We start from the raw sequence: 27,500 nt of genomic DNA, 5'->3' as shown, positions 1-27,500 counted from the left end.
AAATGAGGGGGGAAATAATTCTGTAATGATTAAAAAATAATAATGTAGAGAAACAAATGAATGAGTAACATGGGACAGTGACAATTCACTTCTGCAAATTTCACAGCAACTCTGTAACTCTATACAGCAAATTAAAAAATTAATTCGCGAGTTTTTCCCCTACGATTAATTTTGTTAACACTCCTTTTTTTGCTAAAAGTTGTAAACAACAGTAGACTGAACAATAAGTCCTCAATCGGTGCTGCATTATGGAAAAATTCACAGGATAAACTCACAGATGTGTGTACAAAGAAGTGATAGTGTTTCGCATCCTTTCTGAATAATAACTTGTTACTTGAGCCTGGTGCCCAGGTATTCAACACAGTCAGAACAGTTTCATGATCCTCAAGATTACGTTCTGGAAAAGTAAAAAATAACTAACTTAGCAATAACCAAGGAAACCTCAACCAATGCAAGGAGGAAAAAAATGTACCCTACTGGTTTTAAAGGCCAATCAACCTTTTCCTTGATGATTACCAGTAGTTTGTTATATCTAAGATTTTGTTCCTTTCAGCTTTCAGTTCAAATGATATCACCTCAACACAACATCACACATCAGACTACTGCCTCTCAAGACGTGGAAAGAGAATATCTTGGAGCTACAACCATCACTATCCCCACTGTCCAACCAAAACTTTTAGGAATCTTTGAACTTTGCTTATACCCTTTCATTCTTAAGAGTGACACTTATAGATTTTACTCTGTCTAACGCCAGACAGTTTTACTCATCAATGGGGAACCCTACAGGAGTGAAAAGGTTAACCTTGCACGACATTAATTTTGTGCCTAAAGGCTTCAGAACTAATACACAACAACAGCTGCAAAGATATCATTTTGTCCTCTTTTGTTGAACATCTTCTTTTGATGTACTGGTAAACAACTACCTCTGACAATTTATTAAAAAGGGTTGAATGTCATGATTATACACTTACCAAGACCTAAATTAGTCAAATGTTCAACAATCACCCACTGAGGATCATCTTCCACTTTGCTCAAAAGCACAAGTTTCTGGCAAGCTTCTCTGGCTGTCATGTAAGGTGACACCAACAATCCAATAGGTTCCTTGTCTTCATTAAACACATTCACTGGAACATGCTTAATGGCAGTTGAACAGAAAAATCAGTTTTGTTTTTAAGGTCTTTTATATACAGTAGCCTGTATTTTGATAGACGTGTGGAGGAAAGTGCAAAGGTCTCTCCTTCCGATAAAATGTACTTTTAATTCACCCCCTTCCCTCCCAAATACAGCCTTTTTCTCATCAATAAAAAAAATCAAATAACATAATTTATGCACAAGTCTGTTTTGGGCTCTTCAGTAGGAGGGTTTCTTTTGAAACAACAGGAACAATAATTTGAAAATGCAGTTATTTTTGCCCACTTTCTTGTTCTTGTAGAAGCTATTTTTAAAGAAAATATAAATTCATACTTATAGAGTTTATTAAAAAAACAATATGGCAAACTGTTTGGAAAACATTGATAATAAGACAGTCCAAAGGAAAAGACATTATTTTTTCATCACCTCTTCAAGGCTGCATTTTTTCTGTTTTACTTGCTGACTGTTAATTGCCATTCTGCTTTCTGCTACATGTGACTTGCAATGTTCCAGAGTGGATTTTGGACAATCAAGTTCACAAGGAGCAACATAATGGTTTGGTTCTGCTTTGGGATCTGAAGTGGGGACACAAACATGCTCTTCACCTGCAGCAACATCTTTTGATGATTCTTTCTCTGTTTTTCTGAAACTACCATGCACTTCCTGACTGAGAGCAACTTCATTGATAGATCCCTTATGCCAAGTCCTTGTTAGACGATCCACAAAATTACTTCCACTTTCTTGTTTCCTTGATGTCACAGGGTTATAAAACTGAAGATAGCTGGATTGAGGAGATGTGGATCCTCCTGATTTTGTTCCTTGGGGCACTGAGTAGTAATTGTCATTTTTGTCAATCTTCAGGGAGGCAGAACTGTGAGACTGTTGAAAACTTGAAGGAGTACTAGTTGTGTTTGTTCCCTTAAATTCTGAACAGCCAGGCACCAGATTGCTACATAAATTGCTTGTAAAGTCAGATTTTTTATCATTGCTGTGTGTTAAGTTGTCGGAGTTGGTTACAAATGTTTCCAAACTCAAATCACTGTCAAAGGCATCTGCAATGAAAGATGATTCATGAAAAGATTGTTATGGCAAACTTTTGAAAATTAAAACGTAAACAAGACCCAAAATTTGTCAACTTACTCTCATCCCTAAACTGTTCAGGAGGATCAACCTAGTCATAAGAAAGATAAAGCAAGTCAAAACTATTTTGGTTCTTGAAATGACGTTTTTTTTCTGTTTAAACAAAAGCATACTTGGAAAAAAAGTATTAAAGTGCTCCATACATGGACAGCAACAATGTTTATTCATTTATTTTTATTATTTTATTTTTATTTATTAATTTAATCAATTTGTTCACAAAGGCAGGTGACAACACAATAGAACATTAAGTCCCCTACAAGTTGTATCACCCACCCAACCCAACCCACCCAATGAACATAAAAACTAACTACACCAATCCCTCCCTGCTGGTAATTTCTAAAAAAAAATTAACAAGAAAATCTAAATTATTAATCCTATGACATTTACAGCAGACAAGTTTGAAAGTACGAGTGTCATCAGCATCAAATACAACATGTAATCTACAATGTAGTGAAGTAGATAGAATTCATGTTTTCAACTTATTCTTAAAAACATTAACATTAGGTTCAGATTTTAGATCAGAAGGTAAGGCATTCCATAAATTTGATATTCTTACAAAAAACAAATCTCTAAAAGAGATGTCTTAGCATAAACATTATTAAGGAATATCCCAGAGGCACCATGGCGTGAGGTCCCTGTACAAAAGGAAACTCAATTATCAATGCAAATATTTGTATATCCTACCGTAGTTTGCATTGAAAAAAAAAACAAGACATGTATGTCTAGATATTCAAGCCGATAATAATTTATTAATACGCAATAAGTTAAGGCTAGTAAGTCTGTCTTTGTAAGATAATTCATGGTTATTGCATAATTATAAAGCGTGAAGCACGTCTTTCGACTTTTTCAACCTCCATCATCATCAGCATTGATGTTTGAGGGGCCCATACTTGAGAACACTGACAAAGGTGAGAACAAACCAAGGAAATGAGATTATTCCGGTACAGTTCCTCTTAATAAAACCAAGCATACAGTTTGCTTTAGCAGTCACATATCTAACATGGTTAGACCATGTTAGGTCCTTGGTAACCATGACACCCAGATCTTTCACAGATGAGACTACTTTAAGGCTGATGCCTAACCCTAAGGTTCTCACATTTAGAAAAATTCATCTCGTTAGCCAAGGACCAGCATAGGAGGTTATCTAAATCACCTTGAATAATATCAAAGTCTCTGATTGATTCAATACCTTTATAGCACTTTGAATCATCAGCAAACATAAGGGTAGATACTGTTGTAACATTTGGCATTTCATTGACCTATATGAGAAATAGGATCGGTCCAAGCAAGGACCCCTGAGGAACTCCGGATTTGACATCTTTCCAAGCCAAGCATAGGCCATTGATAACAACACGCTGAATACGGCCATGACGATAACTTTTAAACCACTTTAGCAGTGGTCGCAAATACCGTAGCACTATATATAGTTTTGTCAGCAACTTCGTGTGACATACAGAGTCAAAAGCTTTTTCAAAGTCTAAGTAGATAACATCAGATTCAAGACAGGAGCAGCCTTTATCTAAAGTTTGACCAGTTTCATGGATAACTTGAAGGAGTTGAGACATACAAGACTTGCGTGATTGAAACCCATGTTGAAACAAGTAAATAGAGTCCTTGATGAACGGAACCATATGGGAAGCAACACAGTGTTCCTGGATCTTTGATACCACTTGTAGCAAGGAGATAGGACGATAGTTACTAATTTGATCTTTATCATTCTTCTTATGAACTGGAGCAAGGTTAGCGCATTTCCAGTGAGTAGTCCTGACTTAAAATTGCTGATATCACTCAATATATGGTATGCTGTCTCTGACATTCCAGTATGCACCTGACGTTAACATGGAAACATGACGCTAGTTTAAATGATCCAAGCTCCTTGAAGTCTGCTGTCGTTCAGTACTGTAGTAGAGCACCTGCACAAGTAGTTAGCATTATGTTTCTGATACAGCTGCATAATGAAATGTCACATTATGTAGAAATAATAAAAGGATTAATAAATGTGTAAGTATGTACATGTAAGTCACAAGGTGTCTCCTTAACTAATTAATTAATTAATTAATTAATTAATTAATTAATTAAGCCTACGAACTTCATGTATTACTCTTTGGTTAGGGTTCTTTTTTAGGTTAATGAAGTGATGAATTTTAACAGGCTGGAGTCAAATCTTCAATCTACCTGTACGACCTTCCGATTAATATATATTTTGGATGTTTACTGCTGAACAACGGGATCGAGACTCATGGAACCTATGTTTATATGATTAAATTTATTAATGGCCAATTTAAATCAAGAATAACATATGAAGGATGGATGCTTGAAGTAACAGAATTCAATAAACGGTAAATTTAGTATAGTATAACCTGTCTTGTAAAATTTATTAATTATTCAACAAAGTTATGACCAATCAGCAGGTTCTATTTTAGTCACATGTTCTATGTAAACCTCAATACAAATCAACTTTTGATGCTGATCTCTACTGCATTCAATTTATTGTTTTATTTCACAAGTGTCCGATCTGTATGGGTGTTTACAATGGCTCACGTTCAGCTCACCATTGTAAACACCCATACAGATCTTACATGTATCTTCCACCCATATTTTATCTATTACTTAGATAGTTGGATAAATTGCATCGAAATAAAGTTGTGCAACTAGGTTTTCAGAATGAATGTTATCCACTTGAGGGTTAGAACCAACCATACAAAAACAAAATTTAATAATTTACTGACCTTGTCAACATTTATAGCATTCAATTCTCCAATTAAGCTTCCTAAGGAGTCCAAAACATGACTGATATCTGATGAAGAATTACTGTGAGTGCATTTAGATGAGGCCATTATCAAAGGTCCCAGTAGAAAACTGGTATTCAAACAAGCTCACATTTCGTTAGTTGTTGTAAGTAACCTCTTGAAAGCCTGAGCCTGTGTCCAAAGGGAAAGAAAAGCAGAATTAATTTACAAACAAAACCTTTCATTTGTTTCCAAAGTAAACAGTACCATTTGAGTTCTTCAGGCTATTTTACTAAAACAAACCCAGAAAATGTGATAAATATGATTATGGTTCCATAAAATCAATCAAACGATAATATTAATTTTGTTGACAGGAAGTCTGGGATTGCCCAACAAAATTATTATTTTAGTTCTACTGTTTCAGTTAAATTAAATTATATAACACTATGATCAGACAAACATGCAGCAACAAAATGAATTAATCTGTAGTTGTCAATTGCTTTATTTTTCACACACTTGTTTGATAACTGTACTTTCTACCAATGAAATTTAAAAAATAAATTTAAAAATAAATAATAAAGGAAATTAGTATAAATACACAGGTGATTATACAAAATCGCGCCCTCTCATCGGCTCGCTATCTCAGATTAATATTATCAGCCGATAATCACCTCGACGGACAAAATGGCTGCCAGTAGTCGTTTTGCCACTGTAAGTTGAAGATGATTTCCTGTTGAAAGGTTTTTTTCTCTTTTTTGAAATAATCACCTGTGTATTTATACTAAAACAATCATTCGCCTCAGGCGAAGTGATTATCGGTGAATATTCACCTCGACTTCGTCTCGGTGAATATTCACCGATAATCACTTCGCCTTTGGCGAATAATTGTTAAGTACATGGGGATATTCAAAAGCATTCTCATTGGTTAATGATCAATTTGAAAGAAACTCATAGACCGCCCCTTCATCCATAGCCTGTTCCAGGCTTCCAGATAGTCAGGAAAGCAAAAAAAAAAAACAAAACAGCGTGCGAAAAAAGAGTGGGGATTGGGTTGAGTATTGCAAGCCGTTTGTAGCAAAATTTAACCCTTGAAATTCAAGTTTAATCTGCCAAATATTGATTTAATTCAAACCAGTAAAAAGTCATTCAATCCAATCCCTTGAGGTTTGATTCAATACAAACCTTGAAATATTTGTTTCACCCTGTTTTGGTTTTATTCAATCTTCCTGGGACGAGTGGGGCCAAAAGGATAATCATGTGATACTCTACTCCTGCGTTTCTGAAAATCAGCAGACTCCATTTTGTTGAAATCATGGATGAAGAAGAATTGCAAAGCTCCTTGAACATCCTTTGGGGAACTGCATTGGCAGCAAATCCCCAAATGCAACAAGGTTCAGTTTCCAACACTCAGGCTTTGAATTAAAATAATACTACAGAGGGTACTAGATCATGCTTGTCATGTACTAGTTAAATCAGGAATGAGAAACAGCACGGGTGGTGTGAGCTTTTGTCGTCTGAATTGGTTGACCAGAAAGCCTATAAGCTACTGCATCACTTAACAATCGTAGTAGGACTCAAGGTAAACAAGTCACCAGAAAGAAGAAAACCCTAGAAATTGCTTTACTAAGGAATAGAAGAGAATCTAGAATTTCCTTGTCCCTTGTGGCAATGCTACAGCGACCCCTTATTAACGAAGTAACCAAACTAATGGTTTGATCAAGAAGTTCAGCATGCATTCCTGCTGTTTCCATATCAAAAATACCTTGACAAATGTTGTCAGTTTTCAGCTTGCCATTTTGTCGTTGCAACAAAACTTCATACCAAAACAAGTGTGTACTCTCTCATACTCAAGGGACAGTGGTTTATGTTGGTCGTGCTCATCCCACAAACAAATATGAGGTTTGAATTGAATCAAACTCCAAGGTATTGGATTGAATGACTTTTTACTGCTTTGAATTAAACCAATATTTGGTGGATTATGGACTGAATGATTTTTTGCTGGGCTGAATTAAACCAATATTTTTGTGAATTAAACATAAATTACAAGGATTACATTTTGCTAAAAATGGCTTGTCATAGTCGAGGCTGCATGCCAAGCCCCCACTCCCTACTATCTGGGAGCCTGGTTACTTCATCCACAAAAATAAGAAATCTTTTTATGAATATTATTACTGGGTTGCCAGTATAGCAATCCCAGTCAGAAATTGGGAATTTTTTTCTCTGTTTTTTCATTCTATTTTAATTTAATTTTTTTCCGTATCGGTGAAAGTCTTGCCTGTCACTCCCCTGCTAAGTGGTGTCTTTGAGCATAGAGTCTTCTGTGCGTAGTTTGTTAGGTTTGAGGGGGTTGGGGTAATGCGTAGATTTCTCTGGTGTACTATTTATTATATCTACATATTACGCAAAGACAACTTGAATCTCTTGGAAGACAAAATGCAGCTCAGTTGACAATATAGAATAAAGAGCTGTGTTACTGCACTACCACACATACACAATGCGTGCCTATTTTTTCTAAAGATGACAGGAATTTTGATTAATAGGTTGGTAGCAAGGTTTTTAACCTCGGAGAAAGATCTGTTTCGTTGTATCAACGTGTGAGGCAAAGGGCCTTAATGACCCCTGACTTGAAAAATTTGACTGGAACGCTGTAGTTCAATACCACCCAACTCAGTTCTCTCTGTTTTTTAATAACGCGTACCACAAGCAACGCCAGTGTACGCTTATCGAGCGTCTAGTTAATTAGTAATCACATGATTTGTCTCCAAATTTTCGAAACCAACAAACTGCGCTCGTGTAATTTGCTCGTGCTCATTTTTCAAATTCCACTCGAAATCAAAGTGATTACTTGCTGTACAAACAAACAGGGGAAACGCCAGCATGCATATAACAATCGGAATATAGCGTTCGCTCTCTAAAAGACGCCTGCTATGCAGGCTAAAACATACTTGGCGTTTCTCCCCTAAATTTACATATACAACAGAAGTAGAAGATATTTTATGCTAACTTTATACCTTCCGCATGCGGGTTTTCTTGACTCTTCGCTGGTATAAAGGATCAGCATGAAATTCGTGTTTTCGTTCGAACTGCGCCTGCGACAATAATTTATGACCAACCAGCAGTAAAATCATTACATGTCAGGTATGTACTTTAAGTAGGGCTATTAACGTGTATCATAACAACAGGACGGCTTTGCGAAAACGAAAACATACCAAATTTGCGCACAATTATCAGCAGCAAACTTAGTATGTCAAGCTCTGAACGAAGATATTTTGAGAATAAATTTAATGACTACGATGGAAGGACAAGCTTGCAAAGTGATGATGGAAAGGTAAAAAGAACGTAAGCTAACTGCCATAGATGGTTTTCCTATCAATGTTGAGCCTGGGGTGATAATGGTGTAAATATGTACAAATCCTGGCGGACGAACAAAAGGAGCCGATGAGAGATCTTTTGTTTTCGTTTACCAACATGACGGCGATGACGTCACGCGAAAACCACCTGAAACCATGCCACCTATTGTCCTCTCGCAGCTGCATGTATGAAGCTTTTATATAAGTAGAGAAAATACATAGGCTTGTTGTTTTTGAGTACATGAATATATGCACTGCAAGTTGATTGCAACCCATTATCGTATTGTCATGGTTTCGAATTGCTTTCAACTCTTGCCTGTGTTCTTCTTCTTCTTCTTCCCTGTTGACTCCACCTCTTTCAATAAAGAAAATATTTGTGGAGGTTCTTTAAAAGGTAAAATAACGTGAAAAATGAGAATAAAAGGAATAATACTAAACATAGATTTCAAATTAATCCATATTGTCCAGGGCATTCTTAGAGCCTTCAGGGTATTGATTTCATCACTATGTTATCAGGTAAGGAGGAATTCCATTCCTTCACCGTGTGCAGAAAATAAGAGTACTTCAACCTCGTTCCCAGGGTATCTTTGTCAACGACAATGGCATACGTGCCAACTCTCCCGGATTATCCGGGAGTCTCCTGGATACGGAACGAATCTCCCGCTCTCCCGTACGGGTCATTAAATCTCCCGGATAAAAACGACTCTGAACCTTTCACAGACGTTTCTCCATTCTAGACTCAAATTTTTTCTAACTCGTTTCATTGTTTCTTAATGCATTTCTTCATCTCTGAGTTTCAAACACACGTTAATAGAAATAAACAAAATGGCTTCCTTTAGCTATCATAGCCATATAACCGATTGTTTGATTGGATCTCCGATTAACCAATAAAAATTATTGACATAAGTACCCTGTTTTCCCGCAAATTCGCAATGGCGGCAGAATATTCTTGTATTCTGAAGGAGCTGCTGGGGGGTGGGTGGGTGCGTTTTTGGGGGGAGAGGAGGGGTGAGGGGAGGGGAGTGGGTATCTTGATCAAGGGGGAGGGGTGGGGAGACCGGAACGAAAAAATCTCCAGATTTTAGATCTCCATAGGTTGGCATCTCTGCAATGGAGACCCTGGGAACGAGGTTGAGAGTACTCATGGTTGTCAGTTCTTGAAGGAGGCACTCTGTAGGCTTGTGAATTAAAATGTCTGCTTGTCCACTGCATTGGTAGCATACATACCGTCAGTTGAAATGAGTCCATTACGTACTTTGCACGTCATATATACCGGTAGGTGCAATATGTTTCTCCTGCTTCCACGTGGCTGCCAACCAAGTTGATGTAGTATTTCACTGACCCTCGATGTCCTATTATAATTTCTTTAAATACAAAATGTGCTGCTCTATGCTGTATCATATTTCTATTGGTGATATTAGCATTTGTATGTGGGTCCCACATTGTGGCTGCATACTAAAAAGAAAAGGGAGTGTACTATTTGCTTTCCTATTGACATTGCTTATATGGACTTTCCACCTCAGATCAGAAGAAACTGTGATGCCTAGCTATGCACTTACAATAATCCACTGTACATAGTGTTTTGCCACGGAGGAATGATACAGTCATGCACAATAGGTTGACGTTTGTGCCCTAAGCTGAGAACTTCCATGTTCCATAGTTCTCTGCCATTGAACTAATTTACCAAGATCACTTTGGATAATATCACTGAGTCCGACTCAGAGTGGATGGTTAGATAAATAATCGTATCATCGGCAAATAATCTTGCAACTTCATGATTTGCTTATTTAATTAGCAATGGTCTTGAAAACTCTCATTTTATGTCCATTCCACACTTCAAAAACACGAAATTTAAAATATTCTAAAATCATTTAATGCAACTCGTTTGGAAATAACTCTCAGCGAGTTTGCTAGCTCACTAGGTAGTGCAAGTGAAGCGCAATCACACAAAGTCAGGTCTAAAACAAACGTCACATTCCACAGGTCGAGACTAGAAGTGGAGTCCGGGCTGCTCCATCGATAAACAGCTTAAGCCAAAAGTGTCCCCTATAAGGGGACACTTTTGGCTTGATCTGAAACAACATTTTTGTAGAGTGATTAGCTGGGTATAAGAGACACTTGAGGTGTTGCTTATTTATCTGTAGCAAAGTGACATGTACACTGACCTGTGACCTAATTTGTAGACCTGCCAATTGCATGGTCAATATAAGGCTGAAATCCAGTTCAAGCCTGGATTTTGTCAGGCTTGCTTTCAACTGCTTAATGGAGGGGGAAATAGTTTTTGACTGCTTAATCCATTTATAATGACACCTCAAACGCCCTGGGACACCCCCGTTTGACAAGTAAAATCACCTTGGTGTTAGACAGAGTAAACTCTTCTGGCATTACAATGTACACCGAGTACAATATGTTAACTCTCACTCCCAGGGGTCAATGGGTTACAGTAAGTTGTTTATCCAACTGCGATGATCTTTCGACCATTCATTTCACATTGGCATTTGTTAGCTTGCATTACGAGCTGCTCTGTATTAATTATTTGCACCTGCTTTTTCAAGGTACTATACAGACATCCTTGGTCCTTTTTTATTTAAAAGTATAATTTATTATCATTTGAATGCAGATTGCTGAGCCACATTACTCAAGACTAAAAGATGAAATTATCAAATTACTTAGGCTATGTGAAGAAGGATTTAAGCAATCTAGAGATGATCATGATTATTCTGTTTACACTGGCACCGGAGGTATGGAGTTTTGTTTTGCATACTACCAAGCTCTAATTGCCACTGTTGGGCTGACATTTCTGAATTGATTGTTATCCAATGCAACGTTCTTTCAAACCGTTGCTGACAAAAAAACCTCCATGTATTCTTTCTTCCATTTAGTGTGTATATTAAATAATGATCTTAGAAAAATTATTTTCAAATCATGACCAAACTGCACACAATCAGTCTTTGTATATGTAATATTGGGAAAGGCCTAATTTTACTTTTCTTTGCTTCATTTGTAAGGAATGGCACTACTGTATATACATTTATCTGAAACACTTTTTAAGGACGATCAAACCCAGAAAGAGCAATATTTGAAGAATGCCTTGGAAATTCTTCAAAGCAGCCTGCAGACTCTCAGAGGGAAAAGGATGACATTTCTTTGTGGAGACTCAGGTAAAAACTTCAGTCATATTATACCAGTGTAACAGTATCGTTTTAGTCAATTACTCCTATCTAAAAATAAAACAAGTGTTAATTTCCATATGATTGCACAACCCAGACAATAGTGTATTGCAGATCATAGGTTGCAGAAATTCCTCTTTTGCAACCTTGAATGCCTGGACCTTGAAGTGCACCATCATTAACAATGCACAGTGTTTATATGGAAAGCAAATTTCTGCAATCAAAACACAGATCAATGCACATGTAAATTTAACATTTTCATTCATTTACTGCTCCGGTATGTTATACTAATTAGCTGCTGGTCATATTCTTACTCTTGCAGCCTTTTTTTTTTTTTTTTTCAGGCATCTTGTCCTTACTCTCTGTTCTGTATTCAAAGCTGGGCCAGGTGAAAAAAAGTGCAACATGTTTGTCCAGACTGTTAAGTCTTGCAGACAATGTCTGTGGACAGGATGCCTTACTTCCAGATGAGGTCCTTTATGGTCGAGCTGGTTACTTGTTTTCCTTGCTTTATGCAAGGAAGCACTTTGGAGCTGAAAAGATTGACAAAGATATCCTAGACAAGGTTATGCCCCAAAAAAAACAGTAATTTGGAGTGATTTTGCTAATCAACACATGTTTAAGTGTAAACATACCATAACAATAATAAATTAATAATAAATAATAATGAACTTTAATTTAGGTGTTTTTAGCTCTGGGGATGGTTTTTGGGGAGGGGAGAGGGGAAAACAGGAGTACCTGGAGAAAAGCCTCTCGGAGCAGAGTAGAGAACCAACAAACTCAACCCACACATGACCCAAAATCTGGGAATCAAACCAGCGCCACATTGGTGGGAGACCAGTGCTTTCACCACTGTGCCATCCCTGCTTGGTATCACCCCAAAATCATTTCCAGCTTTAAACTAAAGTCACTTTTTAATACCAACGATGAACGATGAAATTGGTACATCAGTGAGATCAATATTCTCCACAGATCTGTCAAAGCATTTTAAACTCTGGTGAGAGGCTTTCTAGACGAGAAAGGAGCAGGGTGCCCTTGATGTATACATGGCATGAGAAGCATTATGTTGGAGCAGCACATGGCATTGTCGGAATCATTTACATGTTACTTCAGGTATTTATACCGTAAGCAATGGCTAGATTATATTAATATTACATTGGTTCTAAAGCTCATCTCGGTTGAGAGGCTTAAATTATTATTATTATTATTATTGTTATTATTATTATTATCATTGTCATTATTATTATTATTAATCAAAATACAATAAAAACGTTTGTTGGCTGAAAATTCAAAAAAGCACAAAATCACGAGCTTTCGGCTGTCAATCTACAGCCTTTGACGGATAAAAGTAGAATGCAGGATAGTACAATGACCCTGCATGTTTCCCAATGTTTGATCCATTAGCACATGTTTTGACATTTCCTCATATGTTCTTTCTTAAGAGTTTCAAAACAATGGCCAGTTTCACCCACATAACACCAATTGAATTTTCAGCTAGCAAACATAAAATTTTTTATTGTATTAGCTGCACTTCAATCTTTAAGTACTAAATACAATATGAGCGACCATATTGTATCGGATATACAATGTTGAGCCGAAGGTGAGACATTTTATACCCAATACAATACGGGCGTGAATATTGTATTGTGCTTATGAAATGTCAGCATTAAAGTGTTAATGTACACTAGGTGTTTTTGGTGATTGAAGACATTTTAACCGTGAAAATTGAAAGAAACATTTATGTAAATGAAGAGAAAGCTGTATCAGAAATACAGATATTGATTAATAAAACATTTCTTTTGTTTTCCCATCATGAATTATTAATGAGTTTTATAATTATTATTATTTACAACTGCTTTGCTAAGTGGAGGCTGGGTGCCTGAGCGATCCTGGAGCTTCCACTATTGGCAGCCAACTCCAAGATGCAGACTGCTCTGAAGGCTGGCAAAACCTGACAAACCAGCCATGAGCCCCCACGCCCTGGAGAAGACAAGCACCAGTCACACTGATAAACAGTAGAAAGTAGAGGGAGGGAGGGAAAAAACCGCTAAACGCTCAACACAAAATGCTCCTTCTTCCTGCCACACCCATGAATAAACTGTACCACGCAAAGCATGAGGAATTCAACACATGTGCAAATATAACAGAACCACTGACAACAATTGACTGCAGTCGCTCCTAGTTGTTAAATCAGTTAAACTGCATTTAACCTCATTTATTATCAGGCTCTGTCAGCTCAGTCAGTACAGTCCAACTTGAGGAATGTTGAGAGTTGTGTTGAGTTTCTTTTGTCGGAGCAGTTTCCATCTGGTAACCTTCCTTCGTCCCTTGAAAGTGGTATAGACAAGCTCATCCACTGGTGTCATGGTGCTCCGGGAGCAGTGCATCTTATGGTCAAAGCCTACCAGGTATGGTGCACTGTGGAAGGAAGGAAGCTTTTGCTTGCAACCTCCTTAGGAGGAAGGGATTTGAAGTATTTGAGGGGGAAAGAGAGTGGATATAATTTAATTTTCAGTGGGGCTGGTGACAATACATCTGAAAATTATTTATCTAAGAACAAGCTGCCTACTGATTCAATGGGAAGATTGGAAATCAAATAAAAGCAAAGTAAATATCATTGTTGGTCTTTGAAGAGAGGGGGAAACTGGAGTATTCAGAAACCCTTAACCCATTGTCTCCTGGGGTTCCTCATTGATGAGTAAAATTGTCTGGTGTTAGACAGAGTAAAATACTATGGCTGATTTAGGCCGGTTTGGGCATCAAAGGGTTAAAATCTCCCAGAAGCAGGGAAGAACACCAACAAAGTCAAGGCATATGCAACATCAAGTCCAGGAATTTGGAAGGCACTGGGAGAATTCAGTTTCCAATGGTGCTAAAATGTTGTAAGAGGGAATATATCTGCTGTTTACCATTGAGTGTAATAGCCATGAACAAGTGGCTATAGCAGAGCAATAATACATTTTGGTCTTTGATGAAAGGACCAAGGAAACAACTCTTAAGGGTAGAATACTCAACCCTCATTATCATTATGCCAAGAAGAAAGCCTGGGAAATATTAATTTTTGAAGGTCTTTGAAAAGCACCAAGCAGAGCAAGTTCTAAAAAAAATTATTATCTTTATGTAATTGAAGGTGTTTGGCAATAAAAAGTATCTGAATGCAGCCATAAAGTGTGGAGAAGTTGTGTGGAGCCGTGGTATCCTGAAAAAGGGTTATGGAATATGCCATGGTGTTTCGGGAAATGCTTACACTTTTCTGACTTTGTACAAAGAAACAAGTGATCCAAAGTATCTCCACAGGGCTATAAAAGTAAGTTAGAAATTAATTAAGTATTTTGGCAAGCAGCTTTTTGTTCTTGTCATCTTATAGTTAGTGTCTTGACTTAACTCTGTTTGCTGTACAACAGAGCTACAATCTTGGAAAGAGTGAAATAATATTTGTACTTGAAATTGGTGACAGTGAGACAGCAGTGCTAATTTATAGTAAGCATTTGTAAAGGGAACTTTTTAAATTTATTGCGAGTTGTGGAATGCCTAGTTTGCAGAATGGTGCTTTGACTATGGTCAGCATGGCTGCCGGATCCCAGACCATCCATTTTCTCTTTTTGAAGGTATGTGCTGTGGACAATATACACAATAACAATGACCTTATGACAACATTACACCAGTAAGGTCTAACTGTTTTTAATGTTTGACTGATGTTCTTGTTTCTTTTTAAGGTATGGCTGGGACAGTATACTTCTTAGCAGATATGTTGGAGCCTAAGTTGTCAAAATTCCCTGCATTTGAGCTTTAACAGCTCCATTATTCTTGACAACAAAAACTGCTAGCACTCTCTTCAGATTTAGTTGTCACCAGTTTTGATCAAACATGCCACCAAAAATGGGAAAATGGTTGGCCGATCCCCTCAGCTGATTGACTAAAGCAAGCAGCTCAAATGACTTTGGAGGTCATTTGTCCAAAAAATGATGGATTAGTGAAAGCAACACTGTCAGATTAATGCAAAGTGTCTCAAAGCGCAACTGCAAGGGCTTTCGAAGTTAGAAGGGAAGAGGAATTAAGGTAACAAGGGAGATGATGGTCACAGATCAAAGAGTAATGCAAGGGTTCTAAATCTTTCTTTAATCAAGCAGTGATTAAGGACCTTTAGACTGGAGTACAAGCATGACTACAAATGAGTTCTCTTGTACTCAGCACTCTCTATACTGTAGGTTTTGGGTAAACAAGTCTCAAAGTCTATGTTATCAGCATGAAACTATTGTTGTGAAAGAGCTGGCAGATACCACAGAAAAAGCATAGCAAAGAAAATGAATATTTAAAAATAAACATGATGTTGGCAAACAGGGATGTCAAGAAATTATTATTTTTATTTATTATTATTCTTAAGTGCTTTTTACAAAAAGTAATATTTTGTTGCTTATTCCGATTTCCTCTGCAAGTGAAAATGTTCTTGCCCACAACTTTTCCAGGTCATCAAATGTGGTGTTGGGCAATAGTTGTAAAGAATCACTTTGTTCATGTGACTCTGCACACACAACTGTGTCTGATTCTGGAAGATCACTACCCTTTATTGCTTTCTTCACAATAATTATTGTCTCAGAATCACCTCTCACATCTTCAACTCCACTGCTTGTGTCTTTCATATTTAGTGTTTGAAATGCAGATAATAGCTCATTTCCAATAAATTTTCCATCTTTTGCATGCTCTTCTGGCCACGCTCTTTGATGGTTGTTGAATTCATAATTAATCCCTTCAGAATATTGTGAAAACTTGTAGTTCTGATTTAACTTGATTTCTAAATTGTTTTGCATGATTTTCGGGTTGAGAGCAATTGTTTCCATTTGGACTACTTGAGTCAGCAAGTCTGCAATTTCAGTCATGATGCTCTGGTTGGAATCTTGAACAGATTTTGATGAAGCAATTGACCTCAAAGCACTGTTAAAACATGCAAATGGAGGAAAGTTTACATGTATTTAACACAATAGAGGAGGTACTAAGGGAAAGTTTTCACTTTTTGACTACATTTGCCTCCAGAAATTAATAACAATAATATTACTCAGTGATTATAGAAATTAACCACAGCAGTGATATGCAGTGTGGAAGTTGCTATGGAAACAAAGCAGTGGAGTGATTTTGTTGAATATATTATAAACAAAAAAATGGTATGAATTTGCTTATGCATTTCATGATTTATGGCCGCTCAACGTTTTGAACATTTTCAAATTGCACAAGCCATAGAGAACTTTCAAAACATATCACACATTCCGTGCCCATAAATCATGACATGCACTCGTGTTCATACAATTTCCCATACTTATTATGTGACCAAAAATTTGGTTTTATCAACGGAGTTGATAATGTAAATTGGCCACCGTACAGAGATTCTAAAAGCTGACGTTTCGAGCGTTAGCCCTTCGTCAGAGCGAATCGAGGGATTATGGGTTATGTGTGGTTTTTATAGTAGAGTAGGAGCTACGCTATTGGTGGTAACATGGCGACGTGAAAAATAGGAATATATTAGTTAAATGAAAAGCGTTCGTTAATACCGTGAGGATTAAGGGTGCCGATTTGAAAGATGAATTTTTGTTCCAGATTCTTGCGGCTTTCCGTCGTACCTAGATGTAGGGAAAGGCCGCAGACAGCCATGTTTTTTTTGGAGTGGTTAGGCAGATTAAAATGGCGAGCGACTGGCTTAGATGCATCCTTGTCATTCTTCTCAACATCCCGAAGGTGTTCGCGGAATCGGTCACCTAGTCGTCTACCTGTCTCACCAATGTATAATTTATTGCATAACGTACAGGTTATGCAATAAATGACATTTGAGGAGGTACATGTGAAACGATCGGTGATCTTAACAGATCGCTTAGGTCCCGATATCTTGCTAGTGTTAATGTAATGAAAAGACAAGTTTTGCATCGTGAGCGCGCGCATTTGAAAGTGCCGGGTTGCTCGTTAGTTTTGAGCGCGCTTCTAACTAAAAAGTTGCCTACGTTTTTGTCGCGTTTGAATGAAATAAGTGGAGGTTGCGAAAAGATTCTACTAGTCTCGGGATCATTTTGGAGTAATCTAAAATTACGAAGAATGATGCCAAAATCCCTAAAGATCTCACTTCCAAAAATCAAAAACTTGTCAAAGACACCATTCAAAATCTTATAGTTAATCAAGGATTACCGGACACTGCCACGAATCTCATCATCAACACCCCTAGAACTTCGTGCATTTACTTCTTGCCTAAAATTCACAAACCCAACAACCCAGGTCGCCCTATCGTTTCTGCCTGTAGTTGCCCCACCGAACTCATTTCTAGCTACTTAGACAGGATTATGACGCCTATCGTCAAATCTTTGCCATCATACATTAAAGACAGTACACACGCACTACAAATTTTCCGCGATTTCAATTTCTCCGGCCAAGACAAACTTATTTTCACCATGGACATTACATCTCTATACACAGTCATTCCTAATAGCGAAGGTCTTCAAGCACTTAAACACTTTTTCGATCAACGCACTGTCAAAGAGCCTAGCTCGGAAACGCTCCTCCGCCTTGCCGAACTCGTTTTAACGCTTAACTGTTTTTCATTCGCCGGCAACTATTACAAACAAATTAATGGTGTAGCGATGGGCACAAGAATGGGACCTAGCTATGCCAATCTTTTTGTAGGATATGTTGAACACCAATTTTTTAATCAGTACAACGGCCCCAAACCAGAACTCTACGGCCGCTACATCGACGACTGCATCGGCGCTATTTCATCCAGCAGAGAAGAACTCGATCAATTTATAACCTCCGTCAACTCTTTTCATCCGGCTCTTAAAGATACCTGGGAAATTTCGGAAACTTCATTGGCTTTCCTAGATATCAAAGTTTCTATTAGAGGCAAAGTGCTATGTACTAGTGTGCACTACAAACCTACTGATTCACACAGTTATTTGTTGTATTCATCGTCACATCCATCACATGTCAAGAACTCCATTCCTTATTCTCAATTTCTTAGACTTTGACGTCTATGTAGTGATGACTCCGATTTTTCCAGCAAATCAGAGGAGATGTGCCAGTTCTTCGAGAAGCGTGGCTATCCTGTCTCTGTGGTCAAAGCGGGCCATCATCGCGCCCAACAATTTGATCGACAGTCATCACTACAAACGTCACAAAAAGATAAGAATGACAGAATTCCATTCACCCTCACTTTCCATCCTCATAATCACGCAGTCAAAAGCATCATTCTTCGTAATTTTAGATTACTCCAAAGTGATCCCGAGACTAGTAGTCGCAACCTCCACTTATTTCATTCAAACGCGACAAAAACGTAGGCAACTTTTTAGTTAGAAGCGCGCTCAAAACTAACGAGCAACCCGGCACTTTCAAATGCGCGCGCTCACGATGCAAAACTTGTCTTTTCATTACATTAACACTAGCAAGATATCGGGACCTAAGCGATCTGTTAAGATCACCGATCGTTTCACATGTACCTCCTCAAATGTCATTTATTGCATAACCTGTACGTTATGCAATAAATTATACATTGGTGAGACAGGTAGACGACTAGGTGACCGATTCCGCGAACACCTTCGGGATGTTGAGAAGAATGACAAGGATGCATCTAAGCCAGTCGCTCGCCATTTTAATCTGCCTAACCACTCCAAAAAAAACATGGCTGTCTGCGGCCTTTCCCTACATCTAGGTACGACGGAAAGCCGCAAGAATCTGGAACAAAAATTCATCTTTCAAATCGGCACCCTTAATCCTCACGGTATTAACGAACGCTTTTCATTTAACTAATATATTCCTATTTTTCACGTCGCCATGTTACCACCAATAGCGTAGCTCCTACTCTACTATAAAAACCACACGTAACCCATAATCCCTCGATTCGCTCTGACGAAGGGCTAACGCTCGAAACGTCAGCTTTTAGAATCTCTGTACGGTGGCCAATTTACATTATCAACTCTGTTGATAAAACCAAATTTTTGTATACTACTTCCCCACCGACGCAGCACCACAGTTTCTTTAGAAACTACCCCTTCATTCATTTATTAGAGAGCTTTAGATTCTAGTACGAGAACGAATACGAGTACGAGATTTTCTCATAAGACAACAGTGAGCGCTCGCGCAAACCAGCGTCATTTTGGCGGGAAAAACGTGATGCCGTCGTCATTGTAGTACGAGATTTTGCACAAATGTCGTCGAATCAAAACAAGTCAACAACACGGTAGCAATTTTGGCATTTTTTGATGAGCAAAAAGGCTCAGTTACCAGCAATAAGAATAACTGAGCAACCTATACTGCTAACAAAGAGTAAGATTAAGCGTACGGGTTATAAATTTCCTTAGTATTTTCGCTATAAACGGGCAGTCAAAACTCGTACTCGTTCTCGTCCTCGTCGTAGAATCTAAAGCTCTCTATTATGTGACCAGATGTCTTTCTACATTACAAAGTCAGAGAACGCGGATTTTGCAACAATTTTATGTTTCAGTCAGTTCATCTCAATATCATTGAGGTTATGTCAAAATTTCATATGCAGGTTCAATTTTGTGTTTGTCACATGTTTGTCACAAAGCAATCCACATCTGTGATTAAGGATGTTAAAATATGCATGTGACTCCGAAGGCGAGGTGGGAGCCTGAGGTGAATAATGATAACAATTATTGTTTTAGTATAATTGCATTGGTGATTATTTGAAAAATAAGCATATTCTTTAAAACAATTAATTTCTTCGTCTCTCACGTCGACAAAACAGTTTGCGGTCATTTTGAAAACACCCTAAGCGATTATCACATACCATCACCTCAAGCTTAATTAGGTGCAACAAATCAGCACTGACAAGTATACTAATATTATTTATAAAATAATTAGGATAATATGTACACTCTTATTGGTCAATAGCTGTGTTTAGATGAGAGTACGTAAACACAGTTGTGACATCACACAAATTTTGATTGGTTATGTGTTGTCAGACGTGTGTTTTGATAGTAATGTCGCGATTGATTGATAGGACAAACATACGTGTCCTATTTACATAGCATTTTTGCAGTGGGCTCGGACATCAGCATACTAATTGATTGGCTGGTGGGAAATATGAATGTGTATCAAGAAATATTTTATAAAAGCAATAGAGGACTTGCGGTAAGGTAAAGTCTCTGTTACGAGCCTAAAAGGCCCATCAGGCCGGCGCTTATCTCTGGTTTCTGCAGCATGAAGCGACTAGGAGCATTTCTACTCCCCTCCGGATGGAATGATTAGTCCATCGCAGGGTTACCCCCAGCATTATCGCCGGTACCGATTTATACCCTAACCCTAAACCCTTGACTGCGTCTCTGGTTTGCATAACTGTCTCAAATTCTCCCAACTTCCCCTTGTGTTTAGATGAGGCAATGTAAACATGGAAAAAGTCCTCTATTAATTGCTTAAATAAGATTAGCTTTGGAGATCAGATTTCAATTCTTCTTCTAGCAAAACTTGCTTTCTGTCTTGTACACAAAACTAATGTTACAATAAAACAGGTATCTTGAAACAAAGGAGGTGTCCCGTGATGGAGAATGACCTCTTGGTCTGGTCAAAGTACGTCGTAGTAGCGCGCTTGGAAATGACATCGTCCACCTCATGTAAGCTCACAAGTTTTATTTCAATATTTACCTCAAAGCTCCTCTCAATTTGCCCCATTCTTTGGACCCTGTGGCTCCATGAGTAAATCCTTCATTAAAACCTTGCTGTAAATGAGCATCTCTTCCTGATCCCACGCCTTCGCGGTATCCAGTCTAAAGGAAAACACCTTCACTTTATAAGTCTTAATTAGAGTAATTTTTTTCCTTCAGCTGATGTTTAAACACAACATCGAATCATCATTTACTGGTGTTGAAACGTAGTCTTAAGTTATATTAAATAATGAACACTTCACCTTTTCATGAGTTTTCTTCAGTTTCCGGTAGTCCATGTTTACATCGTTTGCTTCAGTTACTTGTTTTACCTCCAGATCATCCGCCATTTTGGCTCCTCATTAATATATGCAGCGACCCATGCGCAGAACATGTATTGCAACTTGCCCCCTATATCCAAAATGGCGCCGGTAACAGAGCAGTAATACCATTCTGAAAATCCACTTTCATCTTGTTTCCTTGACCATGAAAAAACGTTTTTCATAAAAAACACTTTATCTCAGTTTATTTATCTTTTGTTTTACGGGCTTAGTTCTTACTGACGTGAAATATGTAGGGACATTTCGGCCAAAAAATAATCGGGATCAAGATGCCCAGTTCCCGAAATGAGAAGGAGTCGAGTCCTACCGCTCGAAACCATAGCAAAAGCAAAAAGTCATCCCATAAGCAAAAGAAACATAGGAAACGTCCCAAACCCGAGACATCGGCTGAAAAGCTTAGGGGACAGTATGAAGATATCTCCTCAGCTTCGGAGGAAACTGCAGAGTTGCCTGTTCAAAAATACAGCTCTATCTCACGGAGCCCTTCGCCCATAGCATCAAAAAATCAAAGACTAATGTAAAGAGGAAGAAGGCAAAAAAGGATAGCTCAATACAAGGATCAAGCAAAAAGCGCAAGAAACGAGGCAAGTCGCCCGTAAATCTTTCACATTCACATCCTCGGTCAAATCAAGTGGGTCTGCAATTATCACCAGTTTCGATTTCAAAATGGAAAGATGCGACTCCTTCTCCGAAGTCGGCGCCAATTAGCAGAGATGCTTACCCGTTTTCGCCGTCTGTATCAAGGAAACGAGGGTCAGAGTCGCCTTACCTTCCTAGAGCTTACAGGCCTCCCAAATCACCAAGTATCAGCCCTTCTGTATCACCACCCCACAACAGAGGAAGGTCTCCTTTCAAGGGCAGATCGCCAATGAAAGTTTGGTCCAGGTCGCCTTTTAGCCATAGATCAAGATCACCCACTCCTCCTCAAAGAGGAGCCAAAACTTATAAATCTTTGGAGAGATCTCCTTATCAATCTCCCATGGGTCGGTTCTCACCATATGGCCATAACAAGTCATCATTTGCTCGGAAAAGATCACCTTCACCATATGGACGGCACTCACCATCACCAACAGTTAGGAACACTTCTAAAAGGAATTGGTCTAATCAGAGAAACAGACCACGTAGTAGGTCTCCTTCACCTTCTGCTAAAAAATACAGGAAGTCACCAGTTGCGAGGATGAAAAATCGAAGTCGGTCACCTCCATCACGGTCCCCTTACAGATCAAGCAGAAGTGCACCACACAGCCCAGATACTTATAAATCAAGATCGGCAACCAAAAATGCACCTTGCAAGAGAGACAGCTCTACTAGAATTGAGCATTCGATGTTACCAGAGGCAAAGGCTGTGAGCTCGTATAACACCAAGGAGAATTCATTGAAAAATAAGAACAAGGTGGATACTATGGATGGACTGAAACGAAGTCAAGCAAAAGATACTAAACAGTTTGTGATCAAGCATTCCAAGCAAAAGTTGGAAACTGGGATCAAAGATATGCCATCAAATGGGCCTTCAAAGGGTCCAGGTTTGAGTTCAGTTGAAGTAAGAAAAGCATCTGAAGTGGTTGAGAAGGGTTGTCTTAGTGAGTCAAAACCAGCTCTTCCACTTCCTCCCTTGAATGAACCAGCACCTCCACCTCTTCCAAGCGAAGAGCCTCCACCTTTACCCCCAGATGAAGAAAAACCTCCACCACCTCCTGCACCAACACTGCCACCTCTTCCTCTACCACCAGAATTACCAGGAACGCCCGGTGAATCACCAACATCTTATTCACCCCACTCACCAGAAGAAAAGCGTCCAGACTCGCAAAAGTTAGATCCACAATCGCAAGATCAGAAGGACACAGATGGATCTTGTATGCCATCAGTAATTTCTGAGCAAAGTAGTCAAAGTGGTACACCATTATCCACACCAGATACAACACCAAAAACACCAGCTGAAAGTGAGTGGGGGGAGAGATGTGTAGATATGTTTCAAATTATTGACCAAGTGGGAGAGGGAACTTATGGGCAAGTATACAAAGCAAAGGACAAGATAACAGGTAGGGGATTTTGATTGATTTCGTGTTGTCTTCACAGTGTATTCATCTGTTTTGCCAATCAATTTTTTTCAAAGCTGCAATATTGTTCATGATAATTACCACAATTAATGCCACCATTTTTCTCCGTTTCGTTTACTGTTGATTAGGATCAGAGTTATATAATTGTTTCTTAATCAAGTTAACTGTGTGTGTAATGCAGGTAAAATAAGCAGTGTAAGGCAATAAAATTTTATTTTAATCAAATGAAATTTGTATCAGACAAACAAGATTAGAACATAAATTAAAAAAATCTTCTGTCTTTTGTGAATTGTTAAGGATCTTAATTATGTCAAGTTGTTCTACTTTTTGTTAAACAACTTTTCCAAAATTACAGAATGCTAAATATTCTACAGGTGGGTGATAAAAGAATGAAGTAGTGAACTTTGCCCTTTAAATAGAGAAATAGAGAAATTATTTTCTCAGTGGACTGATGCCAATAGATATTTTTTTCACTTTACAAGGGGAGCTTGTTGCCTTGAAGAAGGTCAGAACAGACAATGAGAAGGAAGGATTCCCTATTACAGCTGTGAGGGAAATAAAGATACTTCGCCAGTTGAATCATCCAAACATTGTCAACTTGAAAGAGATTGTGACAGACAAACCAAATGCCGTGGATTTTCGGAAGGATAAAGGTAAGCAGACAAGGGCTTAAAGAACAAAAATATTGCAGAACATAAAGTCTGAGTAATCGGTAAATTTGAACATGGCATTAAAGCTTTAGCAAATTTAATCTACCCAAACATGGTGTGGGTTTTCCTTGTTTCGTTTCCTAATTTGTTAACCTTTTGGCAATATTCATTTCTACACTCTGGGAAAATGGAATATTAATGGGACAGAATTAAACCACAACAAACACAGCATGTCAGATTTTGAATTCATGGATATCTAGAGAAGATAGAACCTTAATACTGGTTTGCCATGCTGTTATTTCATTGCTGCTACTGTTATCAGCCATCTCATTCCATTACATAAATTATTCTTTGCCCTGCTGACTTTGCTGGAAAGTTTTTGACTAAACGGGTGGCCAAGGTAACTACTCTCTCAACTTTTGTTTTGCTGTAAATGACCTCATCTTTTGTTGTTTTACTTTATAAAAGGTGGGTTTTACCTTGTATTTGAGTATCTGGACCATGACTTGATGGGTGTACTGGAATCTGGATTAGTTCACTTCACTGAAGATCATATTAAGTCATTCACAAAACAACTACTGGATGGCCTCAACTACTGTCACCGAAAAAATTTCCTGCACAGGGACATCAAATGCTCCAACATCTTACTCAGTAACAAGTATGAGTTTCATTAATTTTTTTTCATTCTGATTTAATGCACCCGGGGTCTGTTTCTCGAAAGTCCCGAAACTTTACAGGCCATTTTCGGGTGTTACAATGCCCTTTGTGTCTCAAGAATGGAGAAGATTTAATTTGTCAAACTTCACATTTATTTTTCCTTTTGTTACCTTGAAAACATGTTAAAAGATGGGCTTCCCAAAACAAGCGGTTGGCGATTTCACAAATGGCTTTTCATGCCCAAAACGTTTTGAGGACTTTAGAGAAACGGGCCCCTGGGCATTTATCAGATGTAAATAATTTTTGGGATGGTTTAGTGCTAAAGCCAAGTATCAATGTGGAAAAGAGGGAGTCACATACAGCTCTCCAGGTGCCTCATATTCTGCAATTTATTTTTTATTTTTCGTTTTAATGTGATCAGTGTAATATATGCAAATTACTTTTTCTTAGGGGAGAAATAAAACTAGCAGATTTTGGATTAGCAAGATTATATGAAGCAGATGAAAGGTATTTTTTAGGCTCTTGTGTTCATACAGTTTCCAACAGAATTCTATTACAAAAGATAGAAATCAGGGTTAAGTGGTGACTTGAATCAATCTCGTGAAAGTTTCAGAGAGAAGCCTTCAGTTGTTCACAAGGAACTTAGTCTGAACTTCTGACTTGGGACTGTACGGTTTTCTCTACAATGTATTAAAGGAAAAACATACATGTAGGTTCCTGTTTATTCACCCAAGTTACATGTAGATCCTTTTGGGTGTCCAGTAATACCTTTGTGGGTGACCACCTGGGATGTCACTGCCACTCCTGTACACTCTGGGGAGTGCATCTGGTGCATTGGTCATGAAGTATGCTTCCCACCTCTGCAATAATATTGTATGTATCCTGAGTTACAGTTGATCTCAACATGACTCAATGATTGTTCTCTGGGTACTCAGGTTTTCCTCCTTTATCAAAGTCAACTCACAGCTAATTACATTTGGTTGTGATGCTAACCCTAACCCTTGGCCCAATTCAGTCCCCAGGACTGCAAGAATGGGTGATTGGCACAGCCATCTACAGCTGTATTCTGTTCTATTTTATTCTATGCTATTTTTTGAGGCCAGGTGTTTCAGTAATAATGTTATGTGCAGCCAGAAATAGACAGATATGGCTTTACTTACATTTCTCTAAACTATGATTTACAGGAGACCATACACCAATAAAGTGATCACTCTGTGGTATAGACCACCGGAACTTTTACTTGGAGAAGAACGCTATGGACCTGGTATAGACATTTGGAGTGTAGGGTTAGTAGTCAGAGAAAATTCATTCCTACAGTGTAATGAGTTGTTCGTACATGAAAAACATAACAACAGTTCTGACAGTGTGTACTTTCACAGTTGAAAGCCTAAGCTCTTAGGGATGTTTTAAATCAAGTCTGAATAGGACCAGGGTTTTTAACAATAATAATAATAAGAATGTTGTATAAGGAGTTGCTTACATTAATATAAATTATGCTTTTCTTCTTTACTCTTTCCTCCTTTTTTTGACAGTGAACAGCCTTACAATGTACATTTCTTTAAAATGATGCATGCTCAATCAAATTTTCCACTGATGAAGGGACAGTAGTCCCAAAACGTCTGGTTTTAAACAACTTTAGCGCTAGAGAACACTAACAATTTTTAACTTTTACTCAAAGTATCAGGGCTACACAGTCTATAACCATATTGTGATTTATTTGAAACAACTAATTTCAATTTTTTTTGGCCACTTAAAAAACTTGAAAGATTGATAAATGCAACCTCTTATTCTTTACACTAGATGCATACTTGGAGAGCTATTTACCAAGAAACCAATATTTCCTGCTGTGCAGGAAATAGGCCAACTGGAGCTTATTAGGTGAGGAAGAAGGGAACATTTTTAAGTCAATCTTTTCAATATCATGGAGATTTTTGAGAAACTTTCAGATTCTTTTAATAACCTTCTTCTGAAGTTCATAATGATTCAAAAACAAGACATGGTAGAAAGAGGAAATGAAGAGCAGATGATATTAGACATAGTAACCTTTTTTCCTTTGGTGCTGGCGGGCAAAATGAGAGGAAGAAGGCCATGATGAAGAAAGTGTTTTGTGCGGATAGACTTTATCATGAATGGTGGCCAGGAGGAATGAGGTCTTATATAAATGGTGTCAAGAACTTTTTTTTTCAGCAGAATCACCAGAAGAAGCATGCATTATATTAAAATTGTTCTTTTTTTCTTTTGCACAGCCGTATATGTGGTACTCCCATGCCTGCTGTATGGCCTGACGTTATCCACTTGCCACACTTTCATACAATCAAACCAAAAAAACAGTACAGGAGAAGGGTCAAAGAAGAATTTTCCTTGTAAGTGTCTTTTTAACCCATTCACACCTCAAAAAATGCCCTAGGACACCCCCCACTGACGAGTAAAATCGTCTGGCGTTACAAATAGTACAGAGTAAAATCTATTAAGTCTCATTTTCAGAAGTCAATGGGTTAAGTTATGGAAGTGTCAAGAAAGGTTGCAGGGATGTAGATAAAAGCCGGCAGCTGGAAAAATCGCCAGCTATTCCAAATAAATTTCCGGGTGATCAAGTAATATGAGTTTTTGGGATTCATCATTTATTTTATAATTTGTGAAAAA

General features: G+C 38.1%; 3 protein-coding genes and 1 pseudogene across 7 annotated transcripts in view; 2 read left to right on the top strand and 2 right to left on the bottom strand.

The window, feature by feature from the left end:
• Positions 1-8,102, bottom strand: part of LOC138013085 (growth factor receptor-bound protein 14-like) — a 28,333-nt gene extending 20,231 nt beyond the window's left edge. Inside the window, exons 1-7 of one of the 2 annotated variants that reach the window (XM_068860048.1) lie at positions 8,012-8,102; positions 5,001-5,192; positions 2,272-2,302; positions 1,558-2,183; positions 972-1,134; positions 276-397; positions 1-20 (exon numbers count right to left, since the gene is read on the bottom strand). The exon at positions 1-20 is cut by the window's left edge and continues 70 nt beyond it. In XM_068860048.1, coding sequence (XP_068716149.1) covers positions 1-20; positions 276-397; positions 972-1,134; positions 1,558-2,183; positions 2,272-2,302; positions 5,001-5,108 — 1,070 coding nt within the window. In that variant the 5' untranslated portion in view covers positions 5,109-5,192; positions 8,012-8,102. Of the gene's footprint in view, positions 21-275; positions 398-971; positions 1,135-1,557; positions 2,184-2,271; positions 2,303-3,460; positions 3,709-5,000; positions 5,193-8,011 lie in introns of those variants that run through there. The other variant, XM_068860047.1, reaches the window with a different exon arrangement.
• A 70-nt stretch (positions 8,103-8,172) lies between these two features.
• Positions 8,173-15,864, top strand: LOC138013087 (lanC-like protein 2). Of its 4 annotated transcripts, none has more exons than XM_068860049.1 (9): positions 8,173-8,328; positions 10,971-11,091; positions 11,359-11,511; positions 11,865-12,085; positions 12,493-12,633; positions 13,746-13,928; positions 14,651-14,827; positions 15,056-15,128; positions 15,237-15,864. In XM_068860049.1, exons 1-9 carry the CDS (start codon positions 8,245-8,247, stop codon positions 15,311-15,313), a joined length of 1,230 nt encoding a protein of 409 aa, XP_068716150.1. In that variant the 5' UTR covers positions 8,173-8,244; the 3' UTR covers positions 15,314-15,864. The 4 variants fall into 4 exon arrangements, with proteins under 4 accessions (XP_068716150.1, XP_068716153.1, XP_068716151.1 ...); XM_068860050.1 differs by having other exon boundaries at positions 8,195-8,328; positions 11,024-11,091; positions 15,237-15,455; XM_068860053.1 differs by lacking the exon at positions 8,173-8,328 and adding an exon at positions 9,511-9,625 and having other exon boundaries at positions 15,237-15,455.
• Positions 15,865-15,866: 2 nt separating this feature from the next.
• On the bottom strand, positions 15,867-21,557 carry LOC138013088 (uncharacterized). Its single transcript, XM_068860054.1, has 3 exons — positions 21,416-21,557; positions 21,154-21,275; positions 15,867-16,452 (listed from the first exon to the last, which is right to left on the bottom strand). Exons 1-3 carry the CDS (start codon positions 21,500-21,502, stop codon positions 15,900-15,902), a joined length of 762 nt encoding a protein of 253 aa, XP_068716155.1. The 5' UTR covers positions 21,503-21,557; the 3' UTR covers positions 15,867-15,899.
• Positions 21,558-21,626: 69 nt separating this feature from the next.
• Positions 21,627-27,500, top strand: part of LOC138013084 (cyclin-dependent kinase 12-like) — a 10,758-nt pseudogene continuing 4,884 nt past the window's right edge.

This window comes from Montipora foliosa, chromosome 8, assembly GCF_036669935.1.
Source record: "Montipora foliosa isolate CH-2021 chromosome 8, ASM3666993v2, whole genome shotgun sequence".
In the NCBI taxonomy this organism is placed as follows: domain Eukaryota; kingdom Metazoa; phylum Cnidaria; class Anthozoa; order Scleractinia; family Acroporidae; genus Montipora; species Montipora foliosa.
The sequence above is the reverse complement of the archived record's forward strand: the minus strand, read 5'-3'. Positions and strand labels throughout refer to the sequence as shown.